The sequence below is a fragment of the Labrus bergylta genome, chromosome 16 (genome assembly GCF_963930695.1).
Source record: "Labrus bergylta chromosome 16, fLabBer1.1, whole genome shotgun sequence".
NCBI classification, from domain to species: domain Eukaryota; kingdom Metazoa; phylum Chordata; class Actinopteri; order Labriformes; family Labridae; genus Labrus; species Labrus bergylta.
Window position 1 is genome coordinate 24,220,989 of NC_089210.1, and position 25,795 is coordinate 24,246,783.

General features: G+C 41.6%; 1 protein-coding gene across 10 annotated transcripts in view; it reads right to left on the reverse strand.

Moving 5' to 3' along the window:
- Window positions 1-25,795, reverse strand: part of baiap2a (BAR/IMD domain containing adaptor protein 2a) — a 64,857-nt gene that overhangs the window by 32,179 nt on the left and 6,883 nt on the right. For 9 of the 10 annotated variants that reach the window (XM_065964903.1, XM_065964906.1, XM_029279838.2 and 6 more), the window contains exons 2-3: window positions 14,668-14,743; window positions 7,655-7,741 (exon numbers count right to left, since the gene is read on the reverse strand). In XM_065964903.1, the coding sequence (XP_065820975.1) occupies window positions 7,655-7,741; window positions 14,668-14,743 (163 nt within the window). Of the gene's footprint in view, window positions 1-7,654; window positions 7,742-14,667; window positions 14,744-14,835; window positions 14,923-25,795 lie in introns of those variants that run through there. The other variant, XM_065964901.1, reaches the window with a different exon arrangement.

Sequence of the window (25,795 nt, forward strand, 5' to 3'; positions counted from 1 at the left end):
AAACGTTTTACGTCCAAAAGGAAATATAAGCTTGCCATGTATCCTTCACATTTTTAGAAACAAGATTCCACTATTACAGTAAAGAGTTAATAACTGAACAGAATTCTGCAGAAGTCTGGAAAAGCAATGGTAGGCTTTAACTTAAACTCTCATAAGAGAGTGAAAGTAGGTCCCCAGAGAGAAACTTTGATTACTGCGGCACAAAAAAACTCCCTTTTGATAACGTATCTGCTTTTCCTCGTCTCTGAAAGCATAAATGATGAATCAAACTCGACAGAAACATAGAGGGACTGAGGAGGCTGAAATCATGATACGACAAGTTAAAAGAAGAAGGGTGAAAAAGGTCAGGAATGGCAATTTGTTTTGTGGTGATGAGGAATCCCTAAAAGATCCCGGTTGGTTGTTTGTTTTTTTTGTCTCTCTGCTATTAGCGACAAAGTCTTCTCAGAGTCGCAGCATGGAGGTTCAAAGTGAAGAAAGCTCAACATTAAAGAGGAGCTGACTTTCTTCCAGGGCAAATTAGGGAGACTGCATGAGCAACAGCTATAGGGAGGAAGAAGGCAAAGTGAAGGAGGAAAAAAAACCCTGGAGAACGAGTGATACCTCCATGCGACAGAAGAAAAAATCCACCATTTTAAGCCTTAGAGATAGCTCAGTTTCTCACAAGCTGTCTAGCAGAGTCATTTGCACTTGAGTGTAGGCAGGCAGAAAAGCTGCAGAGTCATGCAGCTACCTGTTGAGGTATGGAGATTGAAGGAGGGGCTGATTGAAAACCAAACAGAGCGCTTTGACTGTGTGAGCCAGTTACTTGATCGCGGGGGTCAAAACAGGTCTCCACACATGATGCATTCGAGTTCATCCGGAGTTTAGGGGCCGCACACACACATATCTTTTGAGAGCAATGGGCCTCATATGCCTCATACTAGAAAATCAAAGCAACTCCACAACCAAATCTCACATCTTCCATAGAAATAACCTCAGAGGCTCTTGCTTAATCATGATACGGAACATTTTCCAAAAAATCTGATTTGCATACAACACAATTAAATCCCCTCAAAAAGTCGAATTACTGGTTCGCTCACACCATCACATTAGCAAGGCACTGACTGTGGTGCTTTGTGTTGTTGCATGCCAGCTTAACCTTTGCAGAATGTAAACGCATCAATTATTCTTACAAGTGTTTGCTGGAGTGTTGAGTGTGCGTGCTGATCTACAGAAAACAAAGAGTGCAATTTTTGTCCGTCCATGTATTCGTGCTCACCTTCGGCACATGTCACCGCCATGAGCGGATGAAGGGCAACGTGAATGTGTGTGTACATGTGGAGCAATTGGGGTGGGGGGGGGGGGGTTGGTGGGGGCACTGACTTCCCATCATGCAGTGCGTGCCTCATAAAATAGAGCAGTGAGAAGGCAGGGACCCCTGGGATGGTGGCACAGAGCTAAGAAAAGAGCTCCTCTGCTCTCATTTAAACAGGGACAGGTGCTGGAGGAGGAGAGAGGTAGGCCAGACTGAGCAGAGAGTGAGAGAGGGGAAAGAGAGAGAGAGAGAGATAGAGAGAGAGAGAGAGAGAGAGGGGGAGAGAGAGGGAGAGCCTCATGAGTGTTTACAGTGCAAGTACTGGTGGGCGCTCATTCCAATACAGCATGTCAGAGTGAACATTTAACCTGCCACCACCTCTGATCTTGACAACAGGCGTGCTGTTTAGCCTTTTAGACAGCATCTGTTTACCATGGAAAGTTAATGCCTATGTCCCAAATCCATTAACCTTAAAAAGACAATTATACTACCTGAGTTTGCAGCCTCATTTTCCCCATGTGAAACCTTTTTTTTTTTTCCACGGGTAATTACTGAGCGGACTACGAGGTGTTGTATTTTTTTTCTCCCCTGCAGCAAACTAAGCAATGCACTGGTTTAGTACAGGTTACTATAACCCCTCTTTACCCCCCTCTATTGCATGTAATTTCCCCAAAGACAAGACTTTTTGCTGAGTCATACATGTGTGTTATTACTATAATTGGCATGGCTGCAGATGTTGATATGAGGAGGGAAAGAGATTTGATTTCCTCTGGCCTGAGAGGCTGAACTCTAAGTACTTCACATTCCAGCCCAGGTTCTTGAAAACAGAATAATCAGCCAAACGGCTCAAGAGGGAGTTCACTGTTAATGGTTTACCAAGCTAGGATTCGCCATTGCATTTGGAAAAGACACTACACTTGCAGTGCCTCTTCATATCCTCAGCTGTAGGCTGACTTTGACACTAATCCCCTAAAACTTCCAGCAGTGAAATATTAGCCATGTGGGACAGTTGTAGTGGAACACACCCAGCCAAAAAAGACACAGAGCACCTCTTAACTGCACTTCACCTGAGGACTCTAAAAGAACCGGCTGACCAGACTGGGGAGTTGTAAACAGCCCCATTATCAACAAGCTATTTCCTTTCACTATCTTACCCTTAACTATCTTCTTACTACCCTGTCAAGTTAATAGATTAATGCAGGGAAATGGTGATGTTTTCCAAATGTTGGTTTTTAGAAAAAGTTTGTCATACAGTATGATGTTCTTGTTTTTGGGCAAAATACTGTAAAAAAATAATCGGTTGTGCAAATGTGGAAACAGGTCACACCTTGTGCCCAGTTAGGTGGAGTTCCTTAAATGCATCTTCAATTTGGCATATTGAAAGCCATCTTGCCTTATCTGTTGATATAGCATTGGTTCCCAACCCTTTTTTTCCTTGGACACCCCTAATTTATCTAAGCCACCGCAGGACCCACACAAAAAAAACCCGATGTATTACCGCAAACATTTAAAACAATTTGGATTTATTTTCACAGGTTGAATCACAAAAGAATAGGCCTACACATACAGTTATTGCAAAGACTTCCAGGATCCAGTAAGTGTGGTATCACAATTTAAGCTCATTTTGACAACTTCATGAGAAGAAAAAGCCAACCTAGGGACCCCCAGGTTGGGAACCAATGGACTAGGCTAATGTTCTTGCCTTTGCTAACGGCCAATAAAGGTATAGGGTTAAAATGGAAAATCGTGAAACCAAACTATGTGAGATGAAATGTGAGGAAAGCATTTATGATCAGAAGCAATAACTGATAAACATACATTCTTACACCTAGCTTAGGATAGGCTGCATGGTTGGATAAAATCAACAAAGGCCATCTCAACAATGTACTACTGTAGGCCTGCACAACATGATGAAATTATGAGATGTGTGATACCATTGTCCTGTATTGCAATGCAACATGAACAATATGTGCGATAATTAGGCCCACACAAATCTTCAAGAATGCCTACTAGCTAAAACTCAGTGTCTCTAACTATCTTCATGTTTCACACAATACCTGCTGCTGTTGCAACATGTTCCTCCTCTCTGACTGAGAATCTACACAGACATTGTTTCTCCTTGTTCCCCCCCATAAAACTAAAAAGAAGTTGTTTTTAAAAAAAACACTAAATTGGCACCAATTCATCTGAGGGTAGCTGATAGCAAGCCTAAGCTTCATCTGATTGAAAATGCACGACCATTATAACCCGGCTTCTATCCAATAGTAAAATGTTCACATGCTGAGTAAAAAAAACACTGCTTGTTCACATAAAATGTTTTCTTATTTATTGCAGAAACCCACACTTTTATGATGTGTTTGCTGCGAGAGCTCAAATAAAGATGACATTATAATTTATAGTGCAGCCCTAGGTTGTACAATTTTAAAACACTACAATGCATGTTAATTTTTCAGTGGAAAGGCAAACCCGGCTGATGAAAACAAAAATAAATGAGCGCTTTAGAGATGATTAGGAAATCGAAACACTCAGAATTTTAAGAGGGGTTTAAAACCCGTAAGCTCGAGTCTGGTCGTAAATAACAAGCCTCTTAGTTCAGACACATAAACAAAATGAAGCAGGGCTAGACGGCTAAGATTGTCGTAAATATATCCAGCTCTGCAACAACTCTACACTTGCCGCATTTCCCTAGAAGGTTTGGAAAGCCACAAATGTCCCTGATGTAATAAGCTCACTCTTTCTTTATTATGAGCGATAAAAGCAGAGGAAGATGGTAGAACCGGAGGGATAGAAGGGAAGAGAAGGAAAAGAGAGAGAGAGAGAGAGAGCGAGAGAGAGAGAGAGAGAAAGAGGGCGGGGAGGTGTGTGTTTAAGTGTGTGTGTGTGTGTGTGTGTGTGCATGCATGTGTGTGTGTGGGTGGCAAAGTGACAGGCGATGATTAGTCCAACCAGAGGAGGGTGTGTGGGAGGGATAGTGTGGGAGTAGTGGGGCTGGTGTGAGAGAGAGAGTCAGTCTCTTTAGGCGGAGATATACACAAGTGGATTAAAAGAGCACTAGTACTGTATAAACACTTAGAGCTGACAGGAGGTTAATGCATAGAAAATGCACACAGCCATGTAAGCAGAAAAGGCATGAAGACATACACACATGGACATATTGTCAGGTTGATTTCTGTGGTAAATGCTGTGTTCTAGAGCGCGTAGTGGATGTTGTTTAGTTGACGATATGGGCATTCAATTGATCAAGTTATGACATTCCCTGTTTGAGAATAATATACATATCTGTGCATGTGTGTGTGTGTGTTTCTTTGTGTGTTTGTGCATGTGTAAGGTAAAGACAGAAGGAATAAGGGGAGGGAGAAAGGAAGAGAGAGAGAGAGAGATGGAGAGCAGCTGCCGACTCTTAGGTGTGTAGGTGGGACCATTTGCAACCCGTCTCTTACAAGTCTCTGTGGAATTAACGAACAGGCTATAAAGAGGGGAGAGCAAACGAATAGGCGCATAGGAAGCAAATGCATACAAGGCAGATACATTTCAGATATTTATCATTTTAAAGATAATGAATAATCAATAATTCACTATCTTATTATGGCAACTGATCATGACACTGGTATAGTTGATTGTGAGAGGGGAGAATCTTGGATACAGTGTAGTGTCTGTTAGGCTACGCAAATAGAAGATTACACTTACACATATCTGTATCAGTTATTGTTGTGAAATCTGGACAAAATACTGAAACTCAGCTAAAATAGGGAATCAAAGCGAGCAAGCCACAATCATGACGACAGAGAGATTTGCCCGAGAGACACAAAATATACCTCTCAGCAACACTTAATATCATATCTGATGCTGTTTGGACCATTATTCAAGACGTGGGTGTGGGTGTTGTTTATCATACTTGATTGGCATCTTGCACACAACAATGGTGTGTGTGTGGAAATTGTACAGTGTATACACAAATGGACAGCATGCCTCAGCATCCACCTGTTGCACAGAATGAAGCCAAAAGCTCAAGAACTGAGCATAAACACTAGAGGTGGAGGAAATGTACAAATTTGAGATTCCTATCTTCTGAGATTTTAAATAGATTCATAATTTCCATTTTTTTGGGGGGGGGCTAATCAGTCACTTTCTGCTAAGTGCTAAGGCTAGCTCTTTAACTCAGTAGAATTCCAAGTGGAGAAGCAAGAAATTCAGCCAGTCTCGCAGATGAGTGGAGTAGATCCTGAAGTATTTACTAATTCAAAAATAGACTTTGAATCCCTGGATCCAGAATCGTCAAAAATAGATTCTGAATCAAATCGTCACCCCAAGAAACGAAATCGAATCATGAGACACCCAAAGATTCCCTGCCCTAATAAACACACCAATTCAAACCAGATATCAGGGAAATTTACAGAAACCTAAATAACAATCCAATTTTAGATTGAAATGTATAACTAATAGATGTTAATTGCTTAAATATTATGCAGATATACCCTGAATTACAATGCGAGAAGGGTATTATGGCCACAGGTTTCCCAGGGCATAAATCTCTCAACTGTTTCAACATTTTCATATTGCAATCAAAACACAGATTTCAATAGGACGAAACTAGATACAACAAATAAAAAAATGTTGTAGTTCAGAAAGTAATGAAGAGAAACAAAGACTTTAAATCTTTAAACACCAATTAGCACATGGTCTGTGGTTTTGTTAAGCTACCATGCAATGTCCTTTTTTCCCTCCAATCTGTGGGTATTTCTGTTCTCTACCAACCAGACAAACAGGAAACTCTAAGCTCTGGGCCTCATTCCTGCACATCACTGACAGAAGGTCAGGGCCCTGGCATCAACCTCGGGGTGGGGTCTCCAAAAAAAAGTCATGAGCAGGTGGCTGGAAAATAAAACAACATCAATCCCACCCTGTGGAACGCTGGTGTCATGCACTACAATTTTCCAGTGAACATCAGTAGCAGATAGTTTTTGAACCGTTTCTCTTTCTAGTCAGAGCTGCACAGACAGACTCAGACTGGATGAACTCAGAAAAACAAAAACCAGACATATAGACTGAGTATTTTCACTAGCAGAATAAGTCATTGCAAACATCCAGTCCCTTGCAAATCTTCCTGCAGGCAGTGCTTTTGAACATTGATCAAATTTCAGCTTCCTCATACGCACATCTGACAAAAGAGGTACGTAAGCTGATATATGTTCACCCCCCCACTACATACACACACACAAACTATATATACAAAATGTCCAACGTCAGCATCGTTACATCACATGAAAATGTGTAACAAGAAAAAAGAGACGACTACCTACAATTATATGGAATCTCCTGCAGTAGTTGCTCCCGTTTGTGTTCCAGTTCAGCTGAGGATATGTGGCTTAGAAGAGCCCACTACTGTAAGTATAAGGCTGTGAAGTTTGTAATCAACGGGAAACCTCACACAAGTACCACAATAGAGAGAGATAGAGGAAGAGAGAGAGAGAGAGAGAGAGAGGGTCGCTTTCTGCATTTGACATCCTGAGAGCACTTTCATGTCAGTCCCCGGCTGGCTGAGCTGGTGGAAACCCAAACTGGATCTTAGCTTAGCTGCAACAAAAGCCCCGTCAAATCAACAGCTACTTCTACACAGATCAAGCAGTGGAAAGCACAATCAGTGAGAGAGGGAAACTTTTCAAACAGGAGCTGATTTTCCTTAGGGCTGCTGACAGTAAATACAGACAGAGATCACCTAGGAAACGACTCGCGGCGAGAGGACCAGATGTTGCTTCTCCAGTTGACCTCTATGTTTGGAACCAGATCACAGAAACATCTTATTGGCAAACACAGCACATACGATGTAGCCTCTTGACAACTGCTATAGGGATTCATGTTTCCTCACAGAATCAATACAACTCTGAAATTCAACTTATTGGAAAACTGCTTCAATGCAAAAGGCTTCTCCAAAATCAATCTTCAGATAGAAAGAAAAAAATGCTACTTCCATCTATAATGGTGTAAATAAATGATCAGCTGGATCAGCTTTCACCTCACTGTGCTGATGGTACTGTATTCATTACTGTTACCCATTTCTACCGGTGATGACATTCCCTTGACATAAGGAGGCCAATCATTTGGAAAAAAAGTTGTTCTCTCAAGGATAAAACCCAACAAAAAAAAGGAATTAGGGCTGAGTAAAACCTCTAATTTGACAACTTAAGCAACAAGATGTGTAACTATGTTGTACAGGAAGCCGACATTGGATGACTTGCATATGGATGTAGGTGTATAGGGAAGTGATGCTGCTGCTGCAGAGGCTGATGTCAGTCCAACACCAAGAAAGAAAAGTGGGAAAAAAAACAAGATCAAATCTGGTGTTTGTGAGTCACTTACCCAAATCTTTCGAGCCTTGACTCTCACTGGCAAGTTCGCCCATTCTGACCAGAGCGTCGAAGTAGCCTTTGGCAGCAAACGTCACATCTAACAAAGACAAGAAAAATAGAAAAAATAAGACATAACATTTCACATTACATATTTGAAAAAGGCTTATCTCATTGACTATAATCTGACAACTAGGGATGTGCGCCTTTAATTTACTAAACAGTTACATGTCATCACACTTATCAGTCAGCAACAAATTACTAGTCAGTTAAATTCATTATTAATATTTGTATGGCCCTCGATGCTGGTCAAAAGTTAAGCTCAAACTGCAACCCAGCCACTAGCCAAGGCTCTAGCCGCGACGGTTTGTATCTCCAGCAAATGGGCCAACTCTCCCCACTCTACCACCTATATGTAAACAAGCACACAAGCTTCTCGAAAAAGAGCAGTGCAGTTCTGCGGTATGTTGATGTAGAAAGCTGAGATGAAAAAGTATGTAGGCTTCGTCAAGTTGGCATATCGACCGGGAAAAATGCATAACCACATTAAGCACAGGAATGTGGATATTAACCTACAGGGAGGACCGAAGACTAGGGGTGCTAGCACTGCTAACATTAGCCACATTCTGCAAACCAAAATACTCAACCAATTTTGAATACATTTTATATGTTGAGTGTTTTCTTACCTTTGGACTAGAATGTACATCTGAATTAAAACTTCTGTTTAACCGACAAATAATTAAGTCCCATAGGATTATCCCCACTGACGACCATATATCCTTCTGGGGTGGATGGACAACTTCTAGTGTAGCTACAATTTAGCGATAAACAACTTCCAGCAAATGATTCATTTTCTGTGCACTGCATTGTTTGCATTCACATTAGCCACTTTAGAGAAGACCATGTTTGATCAAAAACAAAGCCAACTTCACCGCTCAAGTCACACAGAGGCTTCAACACGGCTTACCTCAGTGTTATTATGAACCGATTTTCCTGCGATAAATAAAAAGAAGCTTTGTCAGGTCTGTCCTTTAAGAGGAGAAGAAGACATCTTTTAAAAATGCTGAATGTTGGTTGGATTGACCATTTCCGATGGATTCCAAGAAGTGAGACAATATAGACCCTAATAAACTTTTCACGATTCGGCATGAAGCAGATTTTCCACTCCAGTTGGATTTTTTGATCTAGAACATTTTGTCAACTGTTCTTGCATGCAAATATCTGTTTATAGAGATAAAGAAATCATCCTCAGATTACTGCCCATAGGAGCCTTGATGTCATTATGGCTGATGCGTTCTGCTTCCTTGGGATCTCTAACTAACTGTATTTCCTGCATACACCAAAGGCCAGCTGATACATGATTGGTCACTCCTAATTGAACTATAACTGCACTACAAAATGAAATCAGAACAAAAAATCCAAATCCAAAAAATCCAGACCCTAGCGTCAAGATTAAAGGATTGTATGTAAACTTAAGTAGAGGTTAGGAAAAGGCTTCAACAGAATGTGTAAACAAAGTTCTCAGAAGTCTGGCCAGTGATGCTGAAACATTTACACTCTTTCATCCTTTTTCCCTACAGCTCTTCTGCTTTTCCTCAGATTCATTTCAAGTCGTGAATCACAGCCTCTCGCCATCAGAAAATAAGGCAGCGCTGATGTTGCTTCGTAATTACTCAGCAGCATCTTGTTTGCATTCAGCATGCTTAATTGCAAGGAGGAAATTCATTCCTGACAGATAATCCAGGCTCGATGGGGAATCCACACAGGCACAAAATGGCTTTTTCTGTAAGGTTTTGTTACAAGTGTCAAATTGAGAAGTAAGAATATTATTCCCTAATGTGTATGAGAATTACATTTAATATTTGGAGGGCTTTTTTTTAAACTTCCATTCAGTTGGCCTTTTCAGATAAGAGCTGTAAAGACCTGTTTTCCTTTGCTGCTAATTTGTTGACAGAAACCACACATTACAGCAGACAAGTTTGTCTTACGCTTTGTGTGTTCAGACATGAAATGTCTGGCGTTTGATTCAATTTTAGGAACATTTTTCATTCCCCGGCTCTTTTGATCTCTGACAAAACTGACCTCTATAATTCAATATTTGCCGGCTGAGGAAATAGCAATGTCACGCTGTTAACCACATGCTGTTAGTCACCATTGGCCTTTCCCTTCCACCGTTCCATTTCATCTTTTTAGTCAATATGTCCGAACACTTGACAGCAGGGTGCCACAGTAACTTGTGGAGGCTTTTGATTTTTGTAAACTGGTTACGGTTCATACACCTGTACAGTCGTGGCTTCCACCTGCTGGGGAGTCTGATTGTCTCAGTAGTTGTTGTATAGTGGCTGAAACTGCAGTGCGACTTTTCAGGTAGAGAAGGAAAGTGAAAGGAGTCACTAAGTGCTAGGTTGGTGGTTCCAATCATCAATCAAAAAGTCCCCGAGTCAAATTCCATTTCGCCAGTCGAACATATTTGTCCTTCTTGTTTTACAGCCGCATCACTGTACACACAGCAATGCAAGAGAAATAAGAGGGCAAGCTGTAAACTGAAATGACCGTTCTCTGACAAAGTATTTACTGATTGGCAGAATGATACATTCCTCCTTCTGAAACAAGAAGACCCTGTGATTTAATCTCGTTAAAATTCTCTAAAGAGCAGTGTCATGATAAAAATCTGTGTTGCCTCCGATGCAATTGGTTGCTTAATTACATTAGGAGGGTCTAACAAAGCTGAGCTGTCGTTAGCTTGTCCTAGTGCTCAGATGTGCTACCTACATGTACATTCCCCTGCAACCTCTGTGCCCCCTACATTACCAAATTCTTAATCCAGTTCAATTAGATATATTTACAAAAACAGCAGTGACATGATTTGAAACCATAAGAGAGTACTCTAGGAAATGTTCAACTGTCCAGCTGGTAGCCGGTGTATGTTGGACTCTGTTAAACCTGCGTCTTGTAGGGACTCATGACATTCATGTGGACTGAAACTGAGGTTTGGTGAGGCGCTGAAAGAAAAGAAAAAAAACGGAAATGTATAAACAGGATTTGTATTGAAGATAAAAATCTGATTCAAGAGGTTCTGATAGCCTAGTGGTTAGTGTGTACGCCCCATGTACGGAGGCTCCCCGAAAATTTTTTGGGATTCCACTGCTAAATTCTTATTTCGGTACAATCGAAGAGTGGTTTCCTCTCAGATATACTTGTCATTACAGTTACTCTTAAACACAGCAAAGCAGAAAGACACATAATAATGTAAATCAAAAGAATAACATAAGATATATGAATTGGAAATAAAGCAATGCATACTAAACCCCACAGTAATTATCAGCAGAGATTAGGGCTGTTCGCTGCAGATAGAGATAGTGTGTCTTTTGCAGAGTTATTAAACTATTATTGACCAGGTTAGATTCAGCGTTGCACAGTTGAAAATAATCAATACATAATGAAAGGGTTTAAAATGCTGACTGTGCATATGGAGTCGTTTGTTTGTATCGATGAAAGCTGTAATCATTAATCTCTAATTGCCTTTATAATGTAATGGGCTTACTTAAGTGCGCAAGTAATCTGTTTTTTTTACCGTAATAACCAAGTGAGGTGAAGGGTCACTTAAACAGATGTCACACACACACACACACACACACACACACACACACACACACACACACACACACACACACACACACACACACACACACACACACACACACACACACACACACACACACACACACACACACACACACACACACACACACACACACACACACACACACACACACACACACACACACTTTGACCTTTGTTCTACATCGTGAGCATACACAAAAAAACAATCTGTGAGGTCAGCAGCCAGGCCTCCTTTTCCCTGTCGCTGACTACATAAAGATCAAGAGCTCTTCTGTTTTCCCTGGATCAATATCCACCTCAGACCCCTATTATTTCAACTGCAGCTGTGCTGGCTATCAAAAGGGCACAGGGGGCAGAGAGGGCTTCCAGTGATTTCTGCCCCGACTGCCACACAGCCTGGCGATCAGTCCATCTCTGGCAAATAATGGCCCCTGCTTTTTGGAGGTGAACTCAGAGGTGACAGATGGCGCCCTGTACCTGCAGACAGCTGCCAGGTGAGAGACACGTTTACAACAATAGCCTGGCAGGGGCAGGCTTATTCCAGCAGACAGATGCAGGCCTGCGATAGGTGGAAGTCTCTAAGGCAGGAGGCTTGGCAGCTCTGCTCCAAGGCTGAGGGACATATGCTAATGCTAATACCAATTACAGCTGAGTCAAAGGCAGAAGACGAGAAGCGTTTCCTCCTTTTCCTTTTGCTGAGGGAACTGAGAGCCTCCTGAGCATCATGGCTGATTTCTCTACATTATGCCAAACACACCTCCTGCATGCCTTGATGAGTAAAATGTGTGTGCGTATATGCGAGTCTGCCGTATGGGGGTTGCGCGAGCAGAATGGTGCGAGCTATAGCAGATTTTCAAAAGCGATTTCCAAGCAACAGACACTTTCTTCTTGCTGATGCTGCTGCTGCTGCTATAGCGCTTGTGTGTGTGCAGCTGAAGGATGGCTGAGTAGATAAGCTGGATCTATACGGATACTCCACTTCTGTCTAATGAAATGTGTGGTGAGGGGCTCATCGAGACAGACGGAGAGGATTACCAGATCTCTGATTGCGCGGCGGGCAAACAATTGGCACGGGAGGGGCTCGTCTCAGAGCTACTGATCCGTCACTCATCCTTCACTCCAGAGAAGAGGAGGAACAACCACACATCTCTTAATCAGGACAACCATCATTTCCTGTACCTACACTGTCCTCATCACGCTGCCGGGGGATTTGTATAACAAGTTCAAGGCTGTTTTTGGAAGGCAGTAGGCAGTTGTTTTGCATCTGTGGCTTTCACACTCACCAAAAGGCTGAGAGATACATGCTCAAATGCAGCTCTAGCAGGCCCTTTCCAAAGAGTTATTATTGGCTTCTTCTGGTGTTAAATAATGTCCCTGAATGCACCATATGGGTGGAAGTATGTCCTCTCATCCCCTGCCCCCGCAAATCAGAGCCTCTAAGTCCCTTGGGTCTTGCCAATCCTGCAAAGAGGGGTCTTTAATGGCTCACTGAGTCCCTAGCAGTCTGTCTCCCACCTACACCAAGGCCAGGATTAGTTACTCTGAGTCCGGGGATAGAGGTGCAGGTTGGGGAGGGGAGAGAAACCCCACTGATTTCTGGATTAGTTGGACTGAGGAGATTTGGCTGTTGGTTAAGGTTGAGGAGCATTTAAGGGGAAAGTTAATCAACACTGTTACCAAAAGGGTAAATTAAATATCTCAAAGGCAAAGTGCAGTGGGAGAGTCTTAGGAAATCTGGTTTTACATAGAAAAAAAGAGTCCTCTATAATTTGAAGTTGAAATCCTTGATAAGCTTTAAAAAAAAAAATCAGAGTTGATTAAAGTTCATAATTATTATAAAATACAATTTGAAAAACAACTCTTTCTGGGGGGTCGGTAGCCTAGTGGTTAATACGTGCACTGACAGAGGCTAAAATCCTCTGGAGAGGCCAGCCTGGGTTCAAATTTGACTTGTGGCTCCTTTCCCACGTCATTCCCAACCCTTTTCCCCAATTTCTGACTCCACTGTCTCTAAATCAATGCATACAAAGCCCAAAAAGGGTTAGGGTTAGGGCTTTTTCTAAGTTATTACCATTTCTCAAGGTGTAGGCCTCACATTTTGACCGGCATCCCCAGCATTTTAATTGACATCTCACTGGCTCCTGACTATCTATCCCGTTCATCCTAAAGGATAATGTTTGAGTTGTCTGAGACTGAATCAGAGGACAAAGCAGAAGCCTGACCGTCTGAAATGTATTCATTTCAATTAGCATACACCTGCAGCGTTAGCGGAGACACACCTGTGCGTTTTAAAAGCTATCAAAACAATGCTGAATGATGGCTCTATAGGATTAGCTAATGCCATACTATAACAGGGCTTGACTTTCTTCACTGATAAAAAATAACACCTAAACATAGATCATGAATAGCCTGCAATAAACTCCTGCAGCTCTAAATAGACAAATCAACCCATGCAGTCATCATAATCATGTGCAATTTACATTTTTCACTGTAAAGGTCCAATATGTAAGATTTTTACTGATTTAAAATCATAAAATGTCCTCACTATTTCATCAGACATTAAGGAAACATGCTATGCTGAAGTGGCTTCTCTGGCAACAGTGAGGCAGCCATTATATCGTTCCACTAAGTTCTGATTTCGGTGCGGAATGGTTTGGTTTTGAAGGTAGGCGGCTACTCCACACCGTTTTTCCCCTCGCCCCTCAGAGTCAAATGGCAAACCAACCAATTGTTACAGCAATTGAAGCGGGCAAAACCAATTGGTTCAGATATAACTGGTTCCACCCGACCTAAAAAAGCCTCTGCATTTTTTGAAATAAGCTTCAAGAGCAGAAACGTGATGAAACTAGGATAAATATTGGAAATGCTTTCGAAAAATCAAGAGGTTAGAGCGTAGAAAGGTTTCAAGTAACGATGCAGAGCTGGCTAAACACTGAAGCTTCAGGGTCCGTGACATGGCAAACTGCATGTGCACACTATAGGGAGGAGGGGAGAAAGCTCGGACTGCAGTACCCATCTTAAACACTTTGTGCCAGAGTGACATATGGCTCCTTTAATGGACAAATATCTGCCATTTGACTATTCATATGATTGGTTTGCAGAATGAACAGGTCAGTTTCCAGAAACTGAAATTACAGTATTTCAAAAAGTGGAATAAAACTGAGTACTTGTACCTTTTTGACGTCTATTATTATGTACATAAGAGCCTAAATTAGGTTTTTATTGTGATTTTGACTGAAAGCTGTTCTCACCTCTGCATCAGATGAGAAACATGTTCTTGTTTCCCGGAATACACATCCACTACACTAACAGTACAGTACAGTCTGTTAGAAAGAGAGAGTGCTCACTTGGCCGTGTGCCTCAAGCTCACAGAAAATAAATGAGAAAAAAACAAGGACTTACTGGCAAGGGCCTTCTCATAGTTCTTCCCCATGGCAACAAAGTTCCGTAAGCAGGGGTTGAACTGCTCCATGATGGTCTGAAAGAAGAGAACACAAGAAATGGATGCAAGGTTAGCTTATCACCAGAGCGGGGTCAAGGGCAGAGGAGAAAAAAAAAAAGAAGACTTACACCTTCCTCTACTTGGTCTCTTTTGCACTTTCTGACTCGCTTTGTCTTTATAGCACACACACACACACACATATACAAACACCTCCTCCTTCAGCTGCGCAAAATCTGTCTTCTAAACAGCCATCGACAGAGTCTTTGGACACACTTGTCTCGAATGGTAATGAGGGCAGGAATGAGTTCCTCCTCCTACGTCCTGCCCTCTTACAGTGAGAAATGGTCCAGGTGGGATGTGGAGGGAGATGCTGGGGGTTGATGATGACGGCTGGCGGAGGAGTGGGAGATGCACTTGTGGACTTGAAACAAAGTGACTGTGAAATTTGCATCGACAGAAACGCACAAAGTTACCCTGGAGCATCAGATGATGGACTCAGAGGCTCATTATGGCCGACAGTGAACACATTAGACAAAGTTAACTATATAAATGAGGGATGTGTGCTACGGTTCATGTAGCTATAAATAGGTAGCTTGTCAGAAAGACAAAAAACAAGAAAGTTCATGAATGTATATGTTTTCAAGTGTCATATAACAAGAAAGTTAAGCGTTTTAAATAAAAACTCTGAACTGATTTTTTCGTCATGGCAGCAATATTTCACTGCATCACTGTAGGGAATCAGTATCAAATATGCTGCAGGCAGAGTCGGTGTAAATGCAGAGACTGCATGATGCCTGACATCTCCAACCACCATCATTTCCTCCTCCCCTCCTCCTCCTCCTCCTCCTCCTCTGCTCCTCCAGGGCTCCCTCCAATTAGCCGGTCCCCAGTCAGGAACAGCCAGGAACAGCCAGGGGACACGGAGACAACCACAACAGTGCTGCAGCAGCAGTCCCTACACAGGCCATCAATACTGCAGGAGAACACTTCATAATCCACTCCTCCTATGCTGGATCTTTGCTGTGTGGCAGAATAATGCCACCAGTGTCAACCTGAAAGAGCCCCGGCATCCTGGAAATCATCTGCATCATGTATTCTGTCAGAACTCAGCATTTTTTACTTTTTTCTCTTCATCTTACTGTCTCTTTTAATGAGAGCTATGATTTGGATTGGATAACATATACAGTATCTGTGTTTTTTTTTGTGTGAATGTCCCAGCAGGAGTCGTAGTTCAAGTGGCTTGAGTGCAGCGCAACCCACCTACAGTACAAACACCAAATGAGTCAGACATAAACCAGCTATACTTTCATTACACACGCAGTAATTATTTTGACACGCCTTTGCAGAACTGCACAGCAAAAATTGGACTGGATTAAAAAACTAATCTGTAGTGCAGTCACCACCAGTTCCTACTGTAAGAGAGGCAGCTCGTTTAAACCAATCAGAAAGCTCCAAAGATAGAAGGAAGGAATAGCCTATAGGTATAAAAAAAAAAAAAACTGTTGGCATTTCTGCTTGTTAAATTACAAACACAACAACAAATGTACATTTTTATTTTTTCAGGTATTATTGTTTCCAGCTTTTATTGCATACACTTGTTCTAACACCAAAACTGGTACTGGTTGGTCTCTGATACAGCTAAATGGGATTTTGTTTACAAGCAGCTTTGCCACTCTGTTAATAATAGATACCATAACCAAGTGATTCCCAACCTCAGGGTCTTTACACCAGTGGGAGTCGTGAGATAATTTCTGGGGGTCGGCAGAAGGTTGTGGAGAAGAAGAAAGAAGATGTTTTTAAGAATTCAGGAACATATTTTCGACTGGGGGTCAGTTTTTGCATTACAGAGGCTGTATCAGTGATACTGTTGCTGTTTCATTGTGCTGTGAGGAGGCTGTTAGAAGGATGAACGCCAAAGCTTTTATTATTGGGGGTCAGGACTCAAAAAGGTTGAGAACCACTGCCATAGCTGACATGTTTTGAAATGATACAATCTCACTTATGTTAATGATCAGCAGTTTCTTAAAGTACCAAAACGATATATTTCTAACCCAAAGCTGCCTGGAGCAGGGGAGAGAGAGAGAGAGAGAGAGAGAGAGAGAGAGAGAGAGAGAGAGAGAGAGAGAGAGAGAGAGAGAGAGAGAGAGAGAGAGAGAGAGAGAGAGAGAGAGAGAGAGAGAGTTAGGTTTATGTGTCTTTACAAACATAAAGACAACAGAGGAGGTGACAGTCACAATTGAATCAGCTTTCAGGAGGTTGCCTGCCTTTTCTGGTCATTAAAATAAGATTTAGTTTTACTTCAGGGTAGCTTGGACTTCTATTTTTGTTATCATTGCATCCACACAGGTATCCACATAGTTTGATTTGTACTAGTATCATATCAAGGTTTGAAATCCTGGTATTGCAACACCCTACAGCCAATAAGACCCTCTCAAAATAAATGATTTTAAAGTTCATCATTGTGTGACAATAATAAACAACAGTGTGGTGCTAGCAGAGAGTAATATCAGCCATACAGGTTTTTCTATTTAATGGATTTCCTTTCTAAATGAACTACAATCAGAGCTGAACTTCCTTTACGACAGGATCAATATGAACAGAACATCTCTGAAGCAGATGTATAAAGATTGGGCTGTAACGATGATTCAAAAACGGTTTAAATTCTGTCCTCTTGTGGGTCGCTGTGGTGGAAAATGTGACGGCATAACAACAGTGAGCAAACAGGCAGGTAAGGTGTTATTCAGGGCTTCCATGACAAAGTGGCCTGCCGAACTCCGAGGTCACCGTCCTCCCTGTTAAGTTACTCCCCCGCTGTTAAGTGCGTCTGGCCCTCAAGCTAGGTGAACTCGCAGCACGTCCACCGTGAACATGCTCAGGAACACAGACATTCTGGAGAGGGAGAAACGTCTCTATAAAACCGTTGTTAACGCAGAAAAAGACGAGATAAAAAAAAAAGAGCTTTGTCCATTATGTCCAATGACTGAGTCCTTTAGGAAGATAGAACAGCGTCAGCTTATTGTTTTATATTTATTTATTTTTTTCATGTATTTGTAAGGGACAGTGCATATTAATGAACAGCTGTAACAATTACAGATGTAAAAATGCCAGGTTATAGCAGAAGTGCGTGTGTTTTGAAAGATGCATATGTTTGTGAGTCTCTTATTGTGAGTGGGAGAATATTCCAATATTTATATGAATGTATTCCAAAGCTACCACAATGAAATATTAAACCATTTGAAGTCCTGTTTATATCAGCTTCCTTTATATACCAGCTGGCTGTGTTAGTCTAATACAGCAGAAGGGTAGGACCTTAATTGGGGGAGAATCCCCCACACACACACACGCACGCACGCACGCACGCACGCACGCACGCACGCACGCACGCACGCACGCACGCACACACACACACGCACGCACACACACGCACACACACGCACACACACGCACAGAGGCATCCCCACTCCCCGCTGCCTCTGGGAAGATGAAAGACAAACTCGTCCCTCAGGCCCTCGCCGAGTAAACTGATTATTCCTAAATGTTTCTCAGCTCTGCCTGGTTGTGATGTAAAGCGCCTCTCACTGATGTGGACGGGGTCACAGGAGGAATGCATAGCGAATCGCACACAATCATGCATGTTCTCGTGCACACACCTACATTAACACAAGGCGTTATAATAAAGAGTGGTGGTGTTTCAAAGCGGTGGGAGGATTACATAACAAAGCCGAGCACGGTGCGGCATCATCACGGCACGCTCTCCCACTGAGGAGGCCAAAGGCAGCTGACACAGGCATGGCCGACTTTCTTACACGCACACGTGCTGACCTACTGCCACTGAAAAACAGCATAGAAAACACATGGAGAAAACTTTAAAGTATCCCATGATTAAACGCATATTATATAACAGACATACATTACAGTGACGTGCAGCTGACAGAAAAGGGAAGAGAAAAAAGGAGGCAGTGAGGTAGTTTCTTTATTCATCTCCTATTGTTGCTAAATTTGTCATCCCAGTTCTCTTGTACTACATTGTCACCCTAATTGTGGCAGCTAATTGGGAAACGGGGCCAGGAGACACTTGGAGTTGTGTGACACGACGAGAGAGAGAACGTAAGGTAAAGAGAAAGCGCTGGAGAAGTAGAAAAAGCTGCAAGGATGGAATATATTTTAAGAATTACCAGCAAAGAGGTAAATAATTATGCACTGTATCTGGCTTTCCTTTCATACTCCTTTGTATCATCTTTCAATTAAAAAAATAATAAAGTCAGAAACATGTCACAGCTGAGCTGTAATCTCTTCAGGGACAGAGGAGCTGTCCATTTCACACCAGAGGACTGAATTAATTCATTATCAGCACTCAGGGCTGAAACTAAAGCGGAGAGAATTAAAAGAGGGCACAAAAAAAAAAAATGTCCACAGCAAAAATGAATCAAATCTGCCCGACACCCATTTGTGTTGTGAGGTCTGACAGGAACAATGTGGAAAAGTCAGGAGCACAGGCACAAAGGCTGCAGATAAGAGGAAAACATCATTAAGAGGATTATTATGATTTCTCCCCGCGCCCTAACCAAATTAATTCCTCCCCGACGTGGAAGTAGCAATTGAAACAAGCTCTGTGTGTATGAATGAGATAGTCGATCCTAACTATGGGATATTCATCCATCGCCGCTCATTCTGCTTTGTCACACATCCTCACACACACGCACCGTAATGACATGCAAAAGGGGGTAATTTCAAAGTAACACCAGCTGATTAGAACCAGGGGGAATCACGCGCAATCAGAAGCCAGGATGCCATCATCTGTTCCTTCCTCACCCTCCCCTCGCCCCCCCCTTCTCCTCATGCCCTCCTTCTTCTTCTGCTCAGCAACCAACAGTAGGCCTGAAATTGCCAGAGATCAGATGAAGCCACCAATTATGACTTGTGAGGACGGTGAGGACATCTCATGTGGTGACAGGTAGCAGAGAGAGCTCAGCCTAATGATGTAATCAGGGCGGCTTGTTAAGAAACAGGGAAATGTGTGGATGCACTTGTGACAACTGCACGGTAAGAGTTTTTTGTTTTTTTTTCTTAATAAGGCGCTGTGTGAGTTTATGATTGGTCTACGTCAGCCGCAGGACAGCTAAGACCTTAAGCATAAACTAATTACTAGGATAAGAGGAAATAGTCAGTTTGGAGTGCAATCTCCTGTCTGGCTGTCTGCTGAACAATGAGGAGGGATGAAGAGGAGACGTGTCGAGGTTCGGGTGTCTCACCACCTCAGCTCTAATATTTCCTGGGTAGACCCGTTTGTCGTTGTCTGTAGAAAGGAACTAATATAGCAATCAGATGTTTCCCCCTACTAAAGGTTACAGCCTTACTTGTGAAATGTTTGCTGGAAAAGAAAGCCAAGGTAAAAGCATGGACAGTGCAGTATAAAATAAATTGGTTTGGCCCATACAGTTGATAGTATAAAACTATGGCTCAGTGACGTCACCAATACTGAAGCTGAGTCTTGGAGCTAAACCATATCAGTTGCCGTATTGGATATGCTATCTCCACCTAACTTTCAATCAGCATAGAAACAGGCATCAAGCAAAGAGGCGGTGCTGAGGAAGGCCTTAAGCCTCCTAGCCAACAACTACAACAAGCCCTGCTATACAACAACTCAACCAAACCCTAATTATGCAAATGTATAGATTTAAAATCATCCAAACAGATGGTGAAAATACAGCTTGATACTAAATGAGCTAATGATACCAAAGTGTTTTATAAATCAGGTTGTAAACATGTTTATTTCTACTGTAAAAATTGGCATTTTAATATGGAAACTAACAGGGATTTCTTGGCTTTTGCAGCCAGCATCAAGTCAACACTCAAGCAACAGCAGTATTTTTTGTTTTTTGGATTCATTTTTCAAAACCAATGTTGCTCCTTGAGTAAGCAATGGCGATGTCATCCTTTGGTTTGGGAATTCATGCTTTGAGGCCACAATTATTGGCATTCTGGGTGGGATTGCCACATCTCTATCCTGGTTGACAGGTCACCATGGTGGCAGCCACTTGTCAATCTCAGCGAGCCAATTTATGCCAATTTAGCATTGCATTCATGTTTGAAACAAACAGAAAACATTATTATATACAGTCCATTGGTATATGCAAAGTTAATAAAATGCAATATGCAAACATTTGCACAACAAATTAGCAGTACTTAATGTTCAACTCTAAAGCACATCGTTTGGCCTTGGGGCTTGCAAGCTATTGCATATGTATTGCATAAGCATTGCTCTGCATCTAGCACACTACCAAATTCTTTGATTTAATGCAATCTATTGATGCAAGTATTTTTTCCAAATCACGACAGGAAATTATACCTACAGTAGTTAGGTTAGCATTCCCTGAACACACATCTAACCAGCAAAATCATGATTAATAGTGTGGGTAGACAAATAAGTGACCATAAAGAAACTGTTGCATCAATTCAAAGGTTCACTGGCTGCAGGTAATCTGACAATAGAACCCATCAAAAAAACATTATAGTGCCTTCAGAGCATGTATAAAAATAGGAAAATTATATATACATTAGGAAAATTAAATTAAAAGTTACATATTACATACAAAAGTCACATATTATGCAAAAAAAATACTCCAACACTAATATGTGTCCTTAGCCTGTCTACAAAATCCTCTCCATCTTTTGCCTGCTCAACTTTTAAGAAAATGTGTGCTCAAACAAGCCATTTGGAGATTTCCCTTCATGACATCACAAAGGGCAGTAACCCCTCCCCCAAGTGGGTGACACTCAAACAGCTAGGTGTTTGTTCTGCCCTCTGAGTCTGCCTTTCCACTGTAAACAATAGAGCACGGTGCAAGAAAGCCTGAGCCATCCAAGCCCTTCTTGAGGGGTGTGGTCAGACACAGCTCATTTGCATTTAAAGCTACAGACACAGAAACAGCCTGTTCTGAGCAGGGCTGGAATAAAGGGGTTTATATGCATCATAAAATACAGGAGAGTGGATTTTTGGCAATAGTCTTCACAGACATGTTTTCAGGACCTCTGAGACCAACTTTAACTTTTGAGAAAGTAGTACACTATGTGGCCTTTAACAATAGAACTTACAAAACATCCACAACTAGGAATGTGATTCTCATCTAAAGAGGTACTTAAAGGGAAACTGAAATTCCCCCGACCTATTGCTGAAGTAACAAATCACATATTGTACAATGAATAAGTGCACACTGTATGAGGAGTTTCTTTTTTCACTTCAACTTTTAAGAGTACTCAAAAGTATGTGGAGTATGTGTGGGTATTTTGTCCAAAGTCAGTCTAGTTCAAACTCCACACTTGTTTATTTTTGTCACATCTCCCAAGTGAATACAATAAATACCAAGCCCGTCATGGCTCTTTAATCATAAACTGTTTACATTTTTAAACAGTTTTTTTCCTTCTGCACAGTTGAGAAGGTTAATCATGTACTCAACAGTATAATTCAAAGACAACAGACACTTGTGAGAGGTTGCATTCCTAGCTAATCTAATTAGATTTCAGCACGAGAATGGAAATTCAATTTAAAGATCATGCTGAAAAATAAATGCAACCCAGTGTCTTGACCCCTCAGACTTCCTTAAAAGGGATGGTGGCAATCTTAGCTTCACTCTTAGAGACAGATCTGAATCAGTTTCATGCAGTGTTGAGGCATTCCTCAAACAGCTAAAAGCCTCAGGTCAAAGAACTCTCTTAAGTACACACATCCATACAGAAAACACTCACGTGCTTATTTCAAAGCAAAGTCCAGGTATACTTTTTGAAAAGATGCCATGAAGCAGTTCATCCATCTTGCATACCTAAAGCCTTACTAATGCTGCAGGAGGCACAGCATGTGCTTTCAGTGGGAGCCAACAAGGCGAACATCAAATCCGAGAATACCCCGTGAATATTTGTGTCCTTTCCAAGTTGAATTGAGGAGAGCGCACTCTTCATCATCGTGAGGAGGGAGAAGACCTTGTTCAGTTTTCAGAACAGCGTACGTGGTCTTTTGTTATAGAAATGTACAGGGGGTGTTATCGCACATCAGGCTTGTCAAACACAGACATGCATCCAAACTGAAGCGATCAAAGACGTTCTAACTTCAAGTCAGTGATGGGCTGTTATTTGTTGATGCAGCAAATACTGACAGGTGCAGCACCTTGCTCTCTCACGTTACAGATAATGATGTTGCTTATATCACGGAAATGCAAGCATGTAAAAGTGAGAGGATCTTCAGATTTTTAAAAGAAATATGAAGTGTTTTGGAAGACATAATTAACAAAGACTTGTGTTTTTCATCCGGATCTGGGTGGAAGGTTCAACCTTCTGTGACTTCAATAAATAACATAATGAGAATCATTTCTTTGGAGTGTCAGAGACGTTGGGGATGAAAAGCTGGCCTTCTGTGATCTCTTTGTTCAGCTGGAACAGGAAACAATAAACGCTTGTTATTAAAGCTAGCTTATTAGTAGCAGAGATCCAATTATGGGTTGTTGCCACAAAAGTCATGTACTTAAAACTTGCGACCCAGCAGAGTCATGAAGAGAACCAACAGAAGAACAACATCTCTCCACCATCTGGTTATTGTTTTCTTCTATTGTGCAGATTTTGCAATCGGAAATGTAAGACAGGGACATAAAGATTGCATCATTTCTTATAATGAAGTCTAACATGGCTCATTTTGTCAAACAAGAACTGCAAATAGTTGAAAAGTCATTGCACAATGATGCATCTCCATCCACATATATCTGATCCATGTCTTAATTACATAAACACTTACATGACAAATGCTTCCTCATAACACAGCCTGTATCCTGCTGTTGAAGATGTTTGGCAAGGACACATTAAAGGTATAGGAGATTTTATCTGCAATAAGTTGTTCCAATAAAATCAGCTTAAAAAAGGCCTCCAATTGAGCCTTAAATGTGGCATCATTGTCAGAGAGTATACGCCAGTTAATGCCATCAGATGCTGTGATATTTATTTTGCAAATATCCACTTGTTTAGTCATAAATCAATTCTTGATCCATCACAGTAGTCTTAACAACAAGTTGGGAAGTGGTGTAGAGCTACACAACAAGTTGGGAAGTGGTCTAGGTCTACAAAAGAAGCTGGGAGTTGGTCTGGGTCTACACAACAAGTTGGGAGGTGGTCTAGGTGTACACAAGTTGGGAGGTGGTCTAGGTGTACACAAGTTGGGAGGTATTGTAGATCAACACAACAAGTTGGGAAGTGGTCTAAGTCTACACAAATTGGGAGGTGGTGTAGGTCTACACAACAAGTTGAGAGGTGGTCTAGGTCTACACAACAAGTTGGGAGGTGGTCTAGGTCTACACAACAAGTTGGGAGGTGGTCTAGGTCTGCACAACAAGTTGGGAGGTGGTCTAGGTCTACACAACAAGTTGGGAGGTGGTCTAGGTTTATACAAGTTGGGAGGTGGTTTATGTCTACACAACAAGTTGGGAGGTGGTTTATGTCTACACAACAAGTTGGGAGGTGGTCTATGTCTACACAACAAGTTGGGAGGTAGTCTAGGTCTACACAACAAGTTGGGAGGTGGTCTAGGTCTACACAACAAGTTGGGAGGTGGTCTAGGTGTACACAAATTGGGAGGTGGTATAGGTCTACACAACAAGTTGGGAGGTGGTGTTAGTCTACACAACAAGTTGGGAAGTTATTCCTCCTTGGATGTATTGTGAAAACCACCGTTGTAAAGTAGCAAATAAGAACTGATATCAGGTAATTAATCATGAGACAATACCAAACAGCAACCATGTGGTACTAGCAGAAAATATTAAGTTGGTAAGATGTTAACAAAATGTCAGCAATTTGGCACTATTTCACTCCAGGAAATATACCATAGTTAAACAGCTATACCACCAGTGAAACAACTATTTGCACACCTCTATGCATAGTGTAAAGCTTCAGTTTTGAGGTATAGCACTGCAAAAATCAGGTTAGTATTGGCCCAGAGATGGGAAATAAACATAGGTTGTTGTTGTTTTCTTTTGCTTGATTTTACCAGGATCCCAATTGAGATTCAAAATCTATTTTATAAGAGAGACCTCTCTTAAACTCCTCATATTCAGTAGTTGGTAAAACATCTAAATGAAAACTGGGTTTCTATATCAGAATCTAATCCTGTGTCTCTTGTGAGTCCAAATAGAGACTTGTTGCTGCCAGTTTTAGGTCTGTGTTGGACAATGGTGATGTCTTACATGCATGCCTCTTCACAAGGCATACACACTCTGGACTCTCAGGTTCATCACTAATTCAAAATCCCTCACCTGTCACCTATTGATGTTCGCACATGTTGGATGGTCTTCTCTGACCCCATGTAGACTGAAACACTGCTGTGTCCTTACTTACAAATCTATTTCTTTCTTCATACTTTCTGACCTACATCAGTCAGAAGAGTTCAGGAACTTATAATCTCTGCGCTCAAGATCTTGTCTTGCTGTCTTTTCCAAAGGTCAGAACTGAAGTGGGGGAAAAGGCGTTTAAGTTTGCAGCTCCCTTTATTTGGAAAGAATTACAAAATGAAACTTAATGAGCTGCTCTCATTGTACGCTTTAAAGCGGATGTTGACTCGGAGGCTGACACATCTGGCTGTAGATCCGCTGCCTGATATATTTACAACTGTGGTTGATCTCGACAAATATTTCCTGTTTGACTGGTTATTTCTTTCAATCTATTTATGTGTCTTATATTATGTTTGTAAAGTGGCTGCTAGCTGTTTGTAAGACACTTTGCTGCTGACTGTCTTGGTCAGTACACTTTGAAAAAGGAGATTTTTAATCTCAATAAATTTTCTCCTGCTTAAAAAAAAAGGTTAAAGGTCACATAGTATGCAAAATAAACATAACCACAAACACTAATATACAGTATGTACCTAGTCTGTCTACAAACCCCCCAATTATGAGTCAAGTGAGTCTATCCTCTCTGTCTTTTACCTGCTCCACTTTTCAGAAAATGTGTTCTCAAACATGTGTGGAGATTTTCCCTTCATGACATCACAAAGGGCAGTAACTCCTCCCCCAGGTGGGTGGCACTCGCACAGCTAGGTGTTGATTCTGCCCTCTGAGT